General features: G+C 39.1%; 1 protein-coding gene across 3 annotated transcripts in view; it reads left to right on the forward strand.

Moving 5' to 3' along the window:
• SEMA3F (semaphorin 3F) overlaps positions 1 to 18,112 on the forward strand; it is an 861,789-nt gene that overhangs the window by 719,127 nt on the left and 124,550 nt on the right. For all 3 annotated transcript variants that reach the window (XM_044078156.1, XM_044078155.1, XM_044078157.1), the window contains one exon: positions 7,481 to 7,703. In XM_044078156.1, the coding sequence (XP_043934091.1) occupies positions 7,481 to 7,703 (223 nt within the window). The remainder of the gene's footprint in view (positions 1 to 7,480; positions 7,704 to 18,112) is intronic.

Consider the following 18,112-nt stretch of genomic DNA (forward strand, 5'->3'; position numbering starts at 1 on the left):
ATACTAGTTTTGCATTTCTCATAAAATCCCCACTGGCTGTATTGAATGCCTTCTCTGCATCAAGCCCCACCAACAACAAAGACATCCTCTTACACATCACTTTCCTCTAGATCATGACTGTTCTATTAATGTTGTCAAATGTTTGCCTACCCTCCACAAAGCCACAATAATCCATATTTTTCATGTTTGGCAATACCATAGCCGTTCCCTTAGCTAGAATAGACATAAACATTTTATAATCATGGTTTAAAATTGAAATCAGTCTTTATGAGTCTGGGTTTGATAGGGTCTTTACCGTCTTTGGATAGTACAATCACCATAGCTTTCTTCCAAGATGCTAGTACTGACCCTCCTTTTTAAGGTCTATATTAGATCAATGAAAGTTTATCTTACCGAACACTGACATGAGCGAAAATCCCCAAACCCGAAACCGCAATTGTGAGATTGCGGTACAGTGAAGATGGGAATATTTGCCCTATCTTCACTGTAGTGTGATCTCGGAGTTGGAATATATATTTAGCGGGGGTGTGGGAGGCGCAGCCCCCCACAATTGCTGTTTTGAATTCTAGGATTTTCAATCATGTCAGCATTCGGTAAGATAAACTTTCATTTTTCTAATATAGACCCCCTTTTTAAATACTGTCAAACAAAACCTTTCAGGTCTTTATCACTTTCTTCCCTTCTAACTTCCAGACTTATAGAGGAATACCATCTGTTTCTGGAGACTTCTCTGTTTATTTATTATACATTACAATTTTTATTTCATCCCCTCCTATCTTAGCAATTAATTCTTGAGCTTCATCTTCCTCTAATCTTGGCAAAGTTAACTTACCCATAAATATTTTCATTTGTACATTTTTTTGTTTACCCTTTCCTCTGTTTTATACAGATTTTTATAAAATTTCCGAAATATCTCTTAATGCCTCTCTCAGGTCTCTTGTTATCTTTCTTGTCATAAGCTCCCTATGTCTAGCAACAATCCTTTCTATTTTATTGTTATCAAAGTTGTTGTGCTAATAGCTTTTGCACTCTGGAGTTATCAAAAATAGCTGCTTAACAGCAACATTTCTAAACTCATGCATTATTCAACTACTCTCATATTTTCTTTTTATCACTTAGTAATTACTTGTGTTCCTATTCTATAAGACTGCCCTTTGTATGAAATTGTTTAACCTTTGATAACATCTCTAAATAATTCCCATTGGTTCTTTCCCATATCTCTTTCAGTCTTACTTCTACTATTTTTAATTCTATTTTCATTATATCCAATTTCTTAGCTATATCTTCTGCAGAAATTTGTGTTTTCCATAATAACTCTTGAAACATTTTCCACTAACCATTCCTTAAAATCCCTCCCTCTTTTTAACAAATAGGAAGCACCACTCTGTTATTTTTACTTGACTAGTCTGTGTCTTTATTTTATCCTTTATGTTAGCACATGTTAGAACTTGTGTTCCCTCTTGCATTGACACACATTATCCATTCTTACTCTATTTCTACTTCTCCCAGATGTGATAACCGACTTGCATGCTCTTAGTTATTTGATTTTTAACCTTGACAAAAAGAGAACTAGCTATCTTTAAATGACTAAGCTAGATTGTGCACTTTTATGTTTTATACCAAAATGCTACATTTTAAATACAAGTAATCCAAAATGCTCAAGCTGGGTCTAGAAACCAACCTGTGATCTAGAAGGCAAGAGGACAAATGTAAAGAGTACCAAGGTTTATCCCAGAAGATATCATCTTAGCTCTTAGATGTAGGAAAATGCTTCTAATCCCCTGTCAGCAGGAGGAATAAGATGTGTTGTAGAAACATTTAAAAAGTTTATTTAAGTCAGTTAAGTGAGCTGATGGACAAGCAGTCCTTGTTCTAATGTTAAACCAATTACATTTCTGTTATTTAAAGGCATTCTGAGAATATAGAGGTAGGGTCCAAGGGTGTTGAGAGGTAGAAAATGAATAAGTAGGGAAGCAAGTGGACCAATCCCAGGTCATTAGGTTGAGTGCCTTATCTGAATATTTCAAACAGCACAAACAGGGCTTACCAACTCACCCTCTTGTAAATTCTCCCATTAAGTTTACAATACATCAGATTTTTGTTTAGGTAAAAAGGTGCATATTTAATACAACCTACTAAATTATGTATAAATGCTTACATTTCCAAAGCTTCACATTTTATTATGAGGCAGGAAAACAGCACAAAAAATAAGTAACACTTTGAAATACTTTTGCTTTTGAAACACTTTTACATAAGCTTCTTTGGGTCCATCAGTAATATGGACACATGTTGGCTTTATAGCAATATCGAGCCTGCTTTTATGAGACTAGTGTTGACTCTTTTTACTCAGATACATTTTTTATAAAAGCCACAGAGCTTTCTATTGTAAGCCCCTATTACTGTATTTAATCAGTTTATGGGATAAGTCAAAGGAGAAACCATGCCTACTTTTATGGTAAAACCTTTAATCTGTTCCAATTGATAATATCTGTTATCCAATGGTCTGTAAAACACAGCAATATCTGTTTTTAAGAGGCTCATTCTTTAATATCTTGATAGTAATGGCAGTGCCTACTTGTAAGGGGTCATTTCAGTTGAAGTGACTGAGATCATTTTTGTAAAACCTCTTTACCCTCAGCAGTAAGTCTAATGTTGCGAAATTGTTAAGGTGCTAGATGTTGCTAGGAATGCCTGTTCTTGCAAAAGTTTTCTTTTCAATGTGTCAGACTTCACTTGTTTTCCCTGAACTGCTTTCTAGTTCCCTTTAAGTACTAATTACACTGTTTCTCATTCAAATGCCTCTAAGTTTATTCTTTAGTGATTTCTTGATTATTTCCCAACACCTATAGACAGACTATCCACAGATGCAAAACATTCCTGATGGAGAGAAAAGCAAATGATAGTTTTGCATATATATGAAATAGTTCTACTCAAATACTGGTAACTATAATTTCATATTCTTTTCATTTTCTAGTTCTTCAGAAAAAAACCTGTTTCCCTGTATCCGCAGCACAAACCAAGAGCTTTAGTCTATAAATAAACCTGTATGGTACCAGGGAAAGACACCATAAGTTACTATATGCTCGATTAGTACACTTCCATATCCTCCTCCCAGCAGCCCAAGATCATAGCATTATACTGATTAAATTCAGCCTTTATGTTGTTGCAGTATAAACCCAAGATATATGACAGCCAAAATGTACTTCAGTAACAGCCCTTTATGTCTAATTGATCACATATAAATATTGTTTTTGGTGAAGCAGAGATCTCAAAATTATTTAGTTAGGATGTTAGCATGGTAGAATGTTAGCAATACTCTACAGTATAGTGTTTCACCTGGTAAAATACTAATGAAGAAAGATGTCTTGATGGACTAGAATTCAATTTTCACTGCTGAGTGATACAGTACATATTTAGGTTTGCTAACTGCTTCATTCACTACTGCAGTCATTCATTCACAATACTTCTTTTGTCTTTATAAGTGTATAGTGACATGGAAGCTGATGGCCAACTGATCTAATTTTCCAAGTACAAGCATGACCATTTTAGGATGCACTGCTGTATTTCTCATGACCACTCATGTATTTCCAAGTGCTTTGTTTTTTTTAATCTAACAATATGCAGGAAAATACTTCTAAATATAGCATGTGGCATATGTAAGTTAAACTGTAACATCCCATATATGATGTTTCCATCTTGAAAGGGCATGCTGCTTTTAATGCACTAGCAGCAAACATTTTTATTTTACTGGTCTTTGTATCAGTCTGAGCAAGGAAAGAGTGATGGTCATTTGCTTGTCTGCTGCCAGTATCTGTCAGATCACACACATACTCAGGGCCTTGAACAACAAGTACCACTAAGATGCTGTCATAGTACATGTAGATGTCAATGGCTTGAGATGTATTTCCCTGGACTATATGAAAAGAGACATGATAGAGCTCTCAGACTTTGTGTCCCAGACAGGAATAAGCATAGTATTGAGTAGCATTCTACCTTTTCCAAGGACAATGCCACAGTATGAACAAAAAATAATTGACTTCAATTTTTTGCTTTATTTTTGGAGTCATTTGAAGGGGGTCCAATATTTGTCAGCCTGGGAGGATATGATCGACTCTGCATCACCAGGGATGTCTTGTATCTGTCCACTTTAAAGTTTCAATTACTGGCAAAGACTTTGTCCACCCCTATTGTGCCTTTTTTAGGCAATGCTAACCTGATAAACCTACCGACATTCCAAAGCAAGCAAAATATGAAGATGTTACTGATCAATGCTAGGAGCCTAAACAAAAAACTCCATTCCCTACAACACTCTTTACCCCGGAAATTGTAGATGTCTGTGTAGTAACTGAGACATGGAATAAAACATCAGACACCACTCGAGCTGTGCAGGGCTATAACACATTTAGTTGGGATACTGCACAGGAATGGAAAAGGTAGAATTGTCTAAAACTTTATCCAGAATATGCTCACGCCACGGTAAAGCAGCATGATGCACTACAGCTTCTTCACATACAAATAACCACCATAAAGGTCCCATACCATATATTAGCTAAAGATATAACTTATTCTTTGACCCAAGAAAGCCACAATACCTATTTATAGGAACTGGAATCACTCAGTATTAAACCAAATAAGTGATCTAAACTATTCAGCTATAGACTGAGAAACCTACCCCACTAGTGCACAAGCACAGAGATTCCTGTACTTTGCCAGTACAAATACCCTTGAGTAATTAGTCAAGAGTACCCACAAGGGAGAAAAACATCTTATATCTTGTCCTTACTAATATGTGGACATCTTGCACCATCCCTTGCATATCTTATGCATTTCTTAGGACTGAACGTAAAGCTGTCTCATTTGAAATAAATTTTAAACCAGAGACCCATTCCAACCAAGAAACTTTTAGAAATTTCTCTAAAACAACTAACTACTCCTAAGTGATACATTGGCAGGCTTCAAATCCCCATAAAATCTAGTTAACTTGCTGAATACATGTAAACCCACACTGCCACACTATACCAGCATATAAACAGTTGCATAGTTGCAGCTGTGCCTTGTAGAACAAGCACACGACAAACCTCAGAAACAGCCCCCTTTGGTAGAACCATAATATCAACAAGCTTTATAGTAAAAGGAAGAGAATTTTGACCAAAAGTTGGAAGAGTAATTCACAGAATAATACAGCCCTTGTCATCAAAATAAACAAACAACTCAGGAGCTTAATAAAATCCAAGAAAGCCAAGTTTGAAGCAAAAATAGACATCCAAGTCAAAGACAATCACAAGGTCTTTTTAGTTATGTTCATAAGTGCAAAAATAAAATACAGCAATGTACTGAGCTGTCTGTGAATGATGTTACCTACATTGAAGCTGAAGATATAGCGAACCACTGGATGATAAATTAAGCTCAAACTTTATCCATCTCTCCCCTCCATCTATCCCACAAGACATACCTGAAAGTGACTCCTCTCAGGTATCACACGCAACTAAGTCCTAAAAGCACTATTAAAAGCTAAAACTACTGCATTGATGAGTCAGGGCAATATCCCTGGATGCAGCTTAAGTAGCATGAAGAATGATTTAGCCACCCCTAACACCAACATTATTCAGCCTAAGCCTCCATACAGGTTTTGCACCAAATAAATGGAGAACAGGTACAGTCATTCCCCTGCATAAGAGAGGACTTTGAGACAGCCACCTGAGGCAATTACAGACCAATAAGTCTAACCAGCCTCATATGCAATCCCATAGAAAGGCTTATCATGTAACCAATAATAATAATAATAATAATAATAATAATGATAAATACCAAAAAATGCATTATTATATGCTTTGGGAAGTTGTCATCATCTACCCCAGAGAACTCCCATACTAACAGTATGTCCCTTAAAGTTAATTTAGTTGTGATTTGAGTTTCGATCAATGATTGCAAAATATTATAAGGAAGTCCTTCTATAGTGCACAGCTTATAAATAAAGGCATTGCATCTAGATCTAGAGATATCATTGCCCCCTTTACTCAGCCTTCATTAGGCCAACCATTGAGTATAATGTCCCTTTTGGCATCTATCTGTCCAGACACATGCAATGACTTGAACACCCAAGGAGATAACTTACTAAAAGGATACAAGGCCTAAACAATATGTCCTACATGGACTTGTCTGCCACTATAATTGGTATTCTACAGACTACTAAGAGATGACCTGTGGCCTGGCATACAAGGCATTCTCTGACCCAATACTGATTGACACACTCCACACCAGCCATCAGCAAGTCAAATGGCATTAGAAATATTCAGTCTGTAGAGCTAAAACTCTTCTATAACATCACCAGAATGGTTTGGAGGGAAAGGTTTGTTTCAGAAAGTATACCACTGCTCTGGAACAGATTCCCCATCCAAGGAAAACAAAGCTTATGCCTTTCCATGGGACTACAGGATGAAGCTTGTTAGCAATTTATAGTCTAAACCATCTGTACTGTACTATCCACTCATCACTGGAACTTAATATTTGTTACTCTCATTTAGGTATTCTGTGTTTGGAACTTAGGTGATATTTTTCAACTTTAGGTGCTATATCATTGGAAGGGCGGACACAGTGGTGCAGTGGTTAGCATTGTCGCCTCACAGCAAGAGGGTCTCTGGTTCGATCCTCAGCTGGGGTGCCTTCTGTGCGGAGTCTGCATGTCCTCCCTGTGGTTGCGTGGGTTTCCTCCGGGTGCTCCAGTTTCCTCCCACATCCCAAAGACATGCTGTAGGTGGATTGGACACTCTAAATTGGCCCTAGGTGTGAGTGTGTGCATGTGTGTGCCTTCTGTGGAAGGTTGGGCACCAGGCTGGCAACTCAACACTGTAAAACTCCACTGCCAATCATGAGCGGACAGGTGATCCACTGTGGTGACCCCTAACCGGGAAAAAGCTGAAAGAAGAAGAAGGTGCTATATCATTGGAAATGGGAAATCCATTCTTCCACTATAATCCATTGTTACATCTTGCAAGGAATTTGCAAGAATGTAATGCAGGAAATGGAAGAAATATTGATAATTCCTACAACATAAGCATATATTTTCATCTTGAAATCATTTTAGCAAGTAATAATATTTTATTTAGTATGACTTTCTGAAAACAAGACTGCTGCTACTTAAAACATTATGAAATTAATTTCTATAATTATAAAATAGAAATGCAGTGCAGATAAAATAGCTTTGTACTCCAGAAACGTCATCGCTTTTTATTCCATACTTGCATCTGGATACATACTTCTATTTGACAATCAAATCATTAATTAATTCTGCCTGATTTCAAGAAGCAGGAAGCAACTCTTTTTGTTTACTTTCAGTTAAGACTCAATGTCTTTCAAGCAAAAATTCATTGCTGTGCAGGCTCAATATATTGTTATGGAAAAGTAACATAGTCATTATGTAGTTTGATTTGGAATGCCAAACATGCATTTTTTAATTTTGTTTTTAATTATCTGTTTTTAGTGTCCCGGTGGAACCTTCACACCCTTGATGCAGTCCACCAAAGATTACCCTGACGAGGTCATCAACTTCATGAGAACTCACCCAACAATGTACAATGCGGTATACCCAGTCCACCGTCGACCATTGGTAATCAGGACGAATGTGGATTACAAGTTCACAACAATTGCAGTAGACCAAGTAGATGCTTCTGATGGGCGTTATGAGGTACTCTTCTTGGGGACAGGTATACATAATCTCTTTGAAAATTTTTCATTAAATTCTATGGTATAGAGAGATAACAGGAGATACATGTTCACATGAAGTGGTATTATCTCTTCTGTGACAAAATCCATCGTAAACAAACATTCTCCAACAGTTATTTGCATTTTGAGAGTAATCACCCCTTCCACCAGAAAAGGTCGATAGTTAAGGGGCAGTTGGTGAGGGTGGCGAGGATGGTTTCTCAATATAGGCACTTCCTTGAGGAATGTGAATTTATTTGCAGTTTGTTTCTGAATAGGGGTTACCCAGACCATCTTATTTCTGAGCTGGTTAAGGAAGTTTGTTTCAAGAGGGAGAATGGTATTTTTACCCCTATTTTGGGTAATAAACCAGTTCTTTCGGTTCTTAAGCCAACCACTCAAAATTACCCCTGTAGTTTCATTACAACTTTTAGTGTTGATGCAGGGGAGATTTATTCTATTATCAAAAAGATCTGGGGCATATTATCATTTGATATGCAGGGTAACCCACAGTTCGAGTTGACCCCCAAGGTGGTGTTTAGAAAGGGGTTAAATTTAAAGAGTATATTGCAAACAAAATCAAATTTTTCCCTAGCTAAAGGGATGTATAAGTGCAATATGTGCAAATACTCTAGGTTTATAAAAGCAGGAACTTATTTTTTGGTTGGTGAGAGTAAATTTTACATAAGGGGCAGATTTAATTGTAGCAGTTCACATGTAGTTTATTTGGCCAAGTGCTCTTCATGCCCGGCGTTTTATATAGGAAAAACCAATAGGAAACTACAAGAACGCCTTTATGAGCATCTTTATGCCATCAAAAAAGAGAAGATGGACAATGCTCCTGCCAGGCATATTAAAGATTTCCCTGGTCATGAATTTAGTTTTTCAGTGATTGATCAGGTTGTTTCTTTTAATAGGGGGGTCCACAGTCATTATTTTTAGAACAAAAAGAGTTACTATGGCAGTTGAGATTAGAGGCATACCACCCCCAGGCTTAAATGGAATGTTATCCATAGCCTGTGATTTAAAATTAAGGAGTTTGGTCAGATAATTGGCATTAGATTGTATTTATTTATTTATTGTCTAATTTTTTCATTTATTTCATTTGAATTATGTGGTTTATGTATGTTTCTTATAATTAATTTGTATTCAGTTTTTATTTTGCTGGGTTGATTTTTTCTTGGTAGGTGAATCGATTCGATTTTATGAGTTTATTAGAGTTGACAGGTAGGCAGTCATGTGATTTTTTAAATGATGTATTCAAACAAGGTACACGTCAGAGTGTTGTTCGTATTTTCTGATGAAGTTGGTGTGAGACACTGACGAAAAGCTGACCGTTTTTGAGCTTAAATAAATTCAGCATTTTGTATTTCAACCTTCCAGTATTCAGCGTCTGTATTTAGTTATTTCCGCTGAGGTACATCATTTGGCAGACTTCCTGGTGTTCATCGAAAAAGACAGAGACAGACCATCGATTTAAAATGACAGAAGACCTGATTATGCTGATTAGGGGAAGCCAGCCTTCCCCTGCTAAGAGAAAAAGAGACCTGTCCCCAGCAGCTTTAACTGACCAAGAGTCTGACAGCTCTGAGGTTTCTGATTATGAAGACATGCCTTTATCTGCTTATGAGGATTCAGATGCAGAGGAATCCATTCCCTCTGCTTCCCCTCCAGAGGGTTTTTCTTTTGGTGAAACCCTTCATACTTTAAGAGAGCATTTCCACTGGGAATGCCAGGATTATCCTCAGTCCAAAAAGAGACTCAGAGAATTTTTAGATTTACCTCAACATAGACCTTTAGCAATTCCTCCTGTTCTGGATGTTGTGGATGATGTCTTTATGGAATCCAGTCTAACTCCTGATACTTTACTCCCTTCTCCAAGGAAACCAGACAGGTACTACAGAGTCCCTGACTCTCACAAATTTCTTTTCAAAAATCCTACTGCTGACCCAGAGGTCATTTCCCAGGGGCCTAAAGTATAAAAGCAACTGCAACTAAGAATCCCAGCCCTTCGGACAGGGATTCCCAAGCTTTAGACAGATGGGGTAAAAAAGTATACACCTCCGCAACTCTCACCATTAGGGCATTGAATTGCCATTTTCACATGTTAAAATACCATCAGCATATTATGGAACTTATTAAGCAAAAATTATCTACCTTTACAAACTGTGCGGAAAATAAAGAATTACAAGAGCTTATGCATTCTGCAAGTCAAGTCAGCACGCATACCTTGCAATGTGGCTTTGATGCCCTAGAAGCTTCTTGCAGAGCAACAGTCACTGGTTCTGTACTGAGAAGGCATGCTTGGCTTAAGGAACAGACTTTGCCAGACCATGTAAAATCAAAATTACTAGACGTTCCTTTGAACAAGGACAATCTGTTTGGCACCAAAGCAGAAGAGGTTCTAAAAAAGATGGAAGAAAAAGCTAAGTCTATGCAGACAGTCAAAGAATTTTTGCAAGTGCAGCCTCCAGGATTCAGTAGGCATTGCCCCTCGAAACATTGGGCCTTTCCAGCCCCCTCAAGGCTGTCTCAAACTAGACCCAAGGGAAACAGACACACCCAGATTACAGTCTCAGGGTATGCAGAGATCTAAGCAATGGAGTGCCTCCACTTCTAAAACAGGGAGTGCTAAGCCACCCCCTTTCCGAAAGAATTCATAATGATTTCTCAACTCCAATCCTCACCTCTGCCCAATTGCTCGTGCCCCTAGGAGGAAAACTTGCCCATCATGCAAAAAACTGGACCTCCATCACCAAAGACCAATGGGTCCTCAACATTGTATCCCAAGGGTACAAATTTTACTTCCACTCACTGCCAACCCCAAAAGGGTTCACAGACCTTCCTCTAAACCAGTGGCAGAGGCACAAAACCAAATTCAATCCCTGCTGTCCATAAGGTCAATTCAGCCTGTTCCTGCAGAACACATAGGTCAAGGGTTTTATTCCAGACTTTTTCTGGTACCCAGAAAAGAGGGCACTTGGTACCCAATCCTAGATCTTTCCATTCTAAACACATTCCTGGTGTTACCAAAATTCAAAATGCTCACCCTTCAGCAGCTTCTTCCTATGCTGTCCAAAGATGCCTGGTTATCCACCCTAGACCTAAAAGAAGCCTATCTGCACATCTCTGTCAGGGACTCATGCAGGAAATATCTATTCTTCAGGGCAGGATCTATGCATTATCAGTTCTCTGCACTTCCCTTTGGCTTATCCACTGCTACCAGAGTCTTCACAAAATGCCTGGCTCCAGCCATTGCCTATTGCAGACAGAGAAAGATTCAAATGTACCCATACTTGGACGATTGCCCGATTCAGGCAGGCAGTCAGGAAAAGCTGTTGGAGCACCTGACATTTGTAAAGAACCTTCTAACCTCCCTAGAGTACACTATCAATGAAAAGAAATCAAAACTAGTCCCCAGTCAAAAGATTGCATTCCTGGGAGCAAGCTTAGATACAGCATCTCAGATGGTATTCCTTACTCCAGAAAAACAAGCCTATCTGACAGGCTATTTCACTCAAATGGCCACCAGAACCCAGCTATCCACAAGGAAAATCCTGCAGGCCCCAGCGTTCATGGCCTCTTGCATTCTTCTGATTCCATATCCCAGACTGCATACGAGGAAACTTCAATGGTACTTGAAAAGTCTTTGGTGCCAACATTTTCAGGATCTGAAAACCATCATACCTATCATACCTTGTCTAAGGACAGAGTTTCTTTTGTGGGCAGCAGCATGCAACCACAACAAGGGACATCCCTTTACTCAACCCCATGCCACCCAGACCATAACCACAGATGCATCAGACTATGCCTGGGTGCACATCTGGATGACAAGTGCATTCAGGGCCACTAGAGCCCAAGTCAAATTCATCTGCACATCAACCAAAAAGAGATGCTACCTGTTCAGCATGCTCTGACAGCTTTCAAATCCCTACTCTCACCAGGACCCCTGCTAATAAAAAACAGACAACACCACATTATGTGGTACATCAACAAGCAGGGGGTTCCCACCCTTACCCACTCTGCAGGCTAGCCATGGCCCTGTGGAACACGGCCTTGGACATGCAGATTCATCTCCAAGCTCAATTCCTGCCAGGCAAACAAAACTGTCTGGTGGATGACTTAAGCAAATATCTACTAGACCCACACAAGTGGCAATTAGACCCCAGCACCTTCAGCCTTCTAACCCTGAAATGGAGGACCCCAGAGGTGGACCTTTTTGCCTCCCCCCACAATGACCAGCTCAACAAAATTCCGCACCAGGACACCTCACAGCAGGGCCTAGAAAGTGGATGCCTAGCCTTCCAGTGGGTAAACCTCTCAATCTATGCATTTCCCTCTCTGCCTCTTCTCACAAGAATATTACTCAAGATAAGACAGGACAAACCAAGTTATCTAATTCAGTTATTAGAGGAACTGATACTTATATTTGCGGGGATGATAATGAACATCGAATAGTGTTATGCTTGCCAGGAGCAAAAATAGAAGATGTGAAACAAGCCTTGGAACGCCTTAATGTAAGGAAGTATGGATCTGTTTTTATTCATGTTGGTACTAATAATGTCACTAACAATGATTCTCTGACTGTTAGTCGAGGACTGACAGCCCTCCTAGATAGTATAGCTTGTACTCGTCTTAGGACATATTTTTCACAAATCACCTGTAGAAAGGATAGTCAGGTCACTGTGAAAGAAAAGATTTTTGGGATAAACACCTACATGAAAAAAATGTCCTGTTTTAAAAAATGGAAATGTATAGAGCACCCAAGCCTTCTTTTGGGCACACGTGTTCAGACAGGATGGTGTACATTTGTCTAGATCAGGGAAGAGAATTTTTGCAGCAGATATTTTGTAATATTTGACAAACACTATCCAGGATTTTTGCCAGGTCAAAAATGTAACAGTTCACAGATAGCAACATCCGATGCATCTCTGATGGTTGTTAATGCTAGGAGCATTGATAATAAAGTGTTTTTATTAGAAAATGTGCTACGTTCCCACAAGATTGATGTTGTCATAGTTTGTGAAACATGGTTAAAGAACAATGACTGAAAACCAGTTCTGTCAGGGTATAAATGTTTTTACTGTAACAGACATTCTAACAAAAAATCAGGTGGAGGTGTTATGACAGACATTAAAGATAGCTATGAGACTTGTGATTATTACATATTCAATGATAACACCAGTACTATAGACTGTGTAACTGTGACAATAAAGACAACTCTGGAACATAACAATTGTTGGAGTGTACAGACCACCAAAGTCAAGTGCAGATGACCTAGAGGAATTCATACATTTCTTGCATGAAACACAGGAGGGAATAATAATATTAGCTGGGGACTTAAAATATACCAGAAACAGACTGGAATAATATTGATTCAACAATGTTAGTAAGGAAATTATTCACAGAGTATATTTAGGAACAACAAATGTAAAAAGACCTACCAGGGGACGGAATATACTTGATATTGTTTGTGTTCCTAAAGAAATTACTGTAACTTCAAGTCAAGTTTTACCACCATTGATGTGCAGTGATCATAGGGTCATAAAGGTTAATTTGTTGCTAGATAATTCTGCCAAACTGAAATCTAAGCCAGTGCACAGAAGGTTAATTATAGATTATAGGGCATCAAAAAAGTTGCTATATAAAACTAACTGGAGTGAGGTGTTCAGTGGGAAAACTGCAGATGGAATATGGGAAGTTTTGAAAGAGAAATTGTTTGAGTGCAAAAAGTAAAAAAAAAAATGTTTAACATCAGGATCTAGGCACATAACATCGGGGGGGGGGGGGGGTATATTTCCATAAGAACAAGATACCTGATTAAGGTGAGAGACAAAAAATATAAGAAATGGAAGAGAGGTCGAACTACAACTTTGAAAACTGAAATAAACGAGCTGGACAAACAGATTAAGCATAGTGTTAGACAAGATCAAGAAAAATGTGAAGAAAATTTATATAAAGATGAACATAATAGGAAACCTTTTTATAGATACATAAGATGTGGAAGGAGTAAAGATACACAAATTGATAAACTGTGTGCAGATTCTAAAATTTATTCTCAGACACAACAGTTTATAGATATATTTACAAAATCTTATGCAAAACAGTTTGGCTCCACAAAAGGGGTGGTAAGTTGTCCTAGTGACATCCAGGTAACCCCAGATACTGGAATCAAATTAGATTATATTGAAAAAGAACTGTGCAAACTAGATCCAAACAAAGTGCAGGGAGGAGACGGAATAAGTAACAATGATTTGAGAACACTTAAGCAAGAACTTACACTGCCATTACATCTGTCACTAGGTCATACAAATATGGGGAGATTCCTCAAGATTGGAGACATGCACTTATTAAACCTGTCTTTAAGGGAAAGGGGAGTAGGACAAACCCAGAATCATATAGATCCTTAAGTCTACTTTCATGTTGTGGAAAAATAATGGAGAAGGTAACATTGGATAAGTTATTGTCAGAACTGGATAGGTTGGGACTTGAAACCATATATCAGCATGCATATGTTGAAAATAGATCTATTACCACCTGTAACATGATGTTCTATAACAATATAATAACAGCTATGAATGAAAAATTGTGCTGTGATGTGATTTATATAGATTTAACTTCAGCATTTGACAGGGTCATGCACAAAACACTGATTAATAAATTAGTACAACTAGGTATTGATGTACTCTTGATAAGATGGATAGCTGCATGGCTTACAAATAGGACATGGCAAGTATCACACACCAACTGGACAGGTGAAGTCCTTGTTTACAGACAAGGTGTTCCACAGGGATCTGTACTAGGCCCTTACTTGTTTACATTGTATCTTTCAGACCTTACTTTTTCACCTGAAGTGTTCTACAGTCTATATGCTGACGACCTGAAATTGGGTAAACTGATTACAAGTGTTACAGATAAGGCATGTCTGCAAAATAATTTGACTAAATTGACCATTTGGGCACAGAAGAATAATATGTTGATAAATACATCAAAAACTAACCATATGAGATTTGGGAGACATAAACTGAAAGGTGAATATTTAATACAGCACACAGTGATTGAAACTGTAGACTCATTTAAGGACGTGGGTATATGGGTAGATTCAGCTATGAGTTTTTCTAATCATATCAGCCAATTGGCTAATGATAGTTATAGAACTACTGGTTGTATAAAAAGATTTATAAAGTCTAGGAAATCAAACATAATGAAGTCATTGTTTGTTAGTTACATTAGACCCAAACCTGAGTATGGACTAACAATATGGAATTCCTATAGGAAAACAAGATTGAATAAACTGGAAAGAGTACAGTGGAAATATAACAAGGACATCCATGGATGTGAAAATCTAAGTTATTATGAAAGACTAAAATATCTGAACTTGTACAGTGTCTCTTATAGATATTTAAGAGGAGATCTTATTCAGGTATATACGGCATTTAGAGACAGCTACCTCTGGGAATGTTTGGGGTTATCAAAAAGTACTAGAGAATCATCAGACAATCTATGTAGAAGATTCTACAGGAATGAGAAGTGTACTAATTGGTTCTCTGACAGAGTAGCTGATGCTTGGAACAGACTACCAAATTACATTAAAGCAAGAACTAGTTTAGATATTTTTAAGAACAGCCTGGACATTTATTATGGGAACACGTGTTTTGGCATATTGGCAAGCTAGAAGGGCTTTAATGCCCGTGCTTGAAACATTTGTATGTATGTATGTATGTAAGGGCAATTCTGATTGCCCCGGACTGGCCATGCCAGCACTGGTACCCACTACTGTGCAGCCTGTCATGGGTGCCATCCTGGCACCTACCCCAGATCCCAACCCTCTTCACCCAGCAGGAGGGACAGATCCTGCATCTGCAACTGCAAACCCTGAATCTTTCAGCCTGTCTTATTCTTTGAATTCTCCCCCAGTGACCAGCCTAAGCAAGCAGGTGCTGGATGTCATTCTTGAAGCCAGAAGACCCAGTGCAAGGAAATCCTATGCTGATAAGTGGAAAAGGTATTGCTCCTGGATTCAATCTAAAGGAGAGGGCACAGCACTGCCCTCCTTACCTCTAATTCTGGATTACCTAGCAGATCTACTTTACAGAGGCCTATCCTTCTCCTCCATTAAGATCCATGCCTCTGCCATCTCGGCTCATTAAAACACTGAGACACCTCTCTTCTCTCACCCTCTCAACAAGCAGTTCCTGAGAGGGGCAAACAACCTAAGGCAACCAAAGAAAGCATCCACCCCTGCTTAGGACCTTAACTTTGTACTGGAAAAGCTCACACTACCCCCCATTTGAGCCTGCAGCATCAGCAGAGTTAAAATTCCTCTCTTGGAAAACAGCCTTGCTTCTGGCCATCACTTCAGCTAGAAGAGTGCCTGAGCTACAAGCACTTATGGCTGTGGAACCCTTCATTAATTTTCATGCTGACAGGGTCTTCCTCAGGACTAACCCTTCCTTTATGCCAAAAGTGGTGTCCAGTGTGGCTCTCAACCAATCCATCCATTTGCCAACCTTCTTCCCTAACCCTCAGAATAAAGGGAAAGGATCGTGCACTCCTTGGACATGCACAGACAGCTCAGGTTCTACCTTGATAGGACTAAGCCTTTCAAAAAATCTGCCCAGCTGCTAGTCAGCCTTGCAACAGGGGCAGAGGGCAAGGCCATTTATAAACAAACAATTTCCAAATGGATAGCACACTGTATTCATTTCTGCTACAAGCACCATGGAAAACCAACCCCTCAGGGGGACAGAACACATTCCACTAGTTCTACTTCTACCTCTACAGCATTTCTCAGGGAAGTCCCTACCAGGGACATTCTGGAAGCTGCAACCTGGAGTTCTGTACACACCTTCACCAAGCATTACCACTTACCTATCTTTTCCAAATCCAGGGCAGGATTTGCTACAGTAGTCTTGCAGGGCCTACTAGCCAGCCCTAACTCTTAGTGACTGCCTCCACCCTTCCTCAGCTTTGGGAATCAACCTAAGTGTGATGACTGCAGCAGTGAAATACAAAGAACATAGTACAGTTGTGTACACTTACCATAAATGTAGATGTTCGAGTGTATTCACTGTTGCAGTCCTGGTTTCCCTCCCTCCAGTCCCCTGTATATTTCTATCTCTCCTCTCTATGGCTATTCCTAATGGTATTGGTATTTACTTTTTACTGGTGGTGGTTTCCACACCATATACTAGCTCCCTATTTGAGGGCTCCTGACATTTGGGGCAAGAAAAACTGATGTAATGGTGTAGGCTGCCTGTTTTTATACCCCTGATTACCTGACATCATGTAAGAAGCAACAGCATCCGACGGAGAAATACTAAGACTCTGGTATTCAGGCCGATTGAGGGCTACCTGCAGTCAGATAACCCAAGTGTGATGACTGCAACAGTGAATACACTCGAACATCTACATTTATGGTTAAGTGTACACAACTGTACTTTGTTCATGCTGATGGAGAGAGCGCTGAGGTCATAATTGCATATATCCTTGCATATATCCTTGTAACACAATTTGGGTCACTCTTTCAGCCTCCTTCCAGACTTCAGCTCTCCAAAAAGGAGGTCTTTCAGAATTCGGCCATACGTCATGCATGAGACATGACCCAACCAATGCATATATCTCTGTTTCAGAATGGTGAATGGAGGTGGTGCCTGTTCTCTCAAGCACTATGCTGTTGGAGGTATGGAATACATTGAGCCACTGCTCCTGTTTTGAGTGCAGACTCCATGTTTCACTAGTATACAGTAATGTGGTCAAAACATAAGCTGTGTAAACCTGCACCTTGGTGTGCACATTGAACTTGTTATTAGCCCATACTCTTTTTGACAGCCTGGAATAGGTTGTGGCAGCTTTTCCAATGAGCTTGCTAATCTCTATATCAAGTGACAAGTTGTCAGATATTGTAGAGCCTAGGTACATGAACTCATGGATAACTTCCAGTCCAGCTCATAGTCACTCACCATGATTGATGGTGCATTGCCCACATTTTGGCCCATGATCTGGGTCTTCTTCAAACTGATCATGAGGCCAAATTCCATACATGCATCCACAAAGTGAGTCATTTGTGACTAAAGTTCTTGTGAGCCACAACAGCTGCATCATCAGTAAACAGGAACTCCCTTAGACACTTCCTTAGCATCCAATCTAAGTCTCGACAGTTTGAAGAGGTTGCCATGCATTCTGGTTCTGATAAAGATATCCTCTGTAGAAGTTCCAAATACAAATTTCAATAGAACTGAAAAGAAGATACCAAACAATGTTGGAGCCAGTATTCATTCGTGCTTTATTCCACTGAGAATCTCAGAAGGTTCAGATGTGGAGCCATCATACACAATGTCTCCTTCATACCTTTATGGAAGTCCCTGATAATGCTAAGCAGTATTGGAGGACAGCCAGTCTTCATCAGAAT

The sequence above is a fragment of the Protopterus annectens genome, chromosome 7.part0 (assembly GCF_019279795.1).
Source record: "Protopterus annectens isolate FY-2018-M chromosome 7.part0, PAN1.0, whole genome shotgun sequence".
Taxonomy (NCBI): Eukaryota; Metazoa; Chordata; order Ceratodontiformes; family Protopteridae; genus Protopterus; species Protopterus annectens.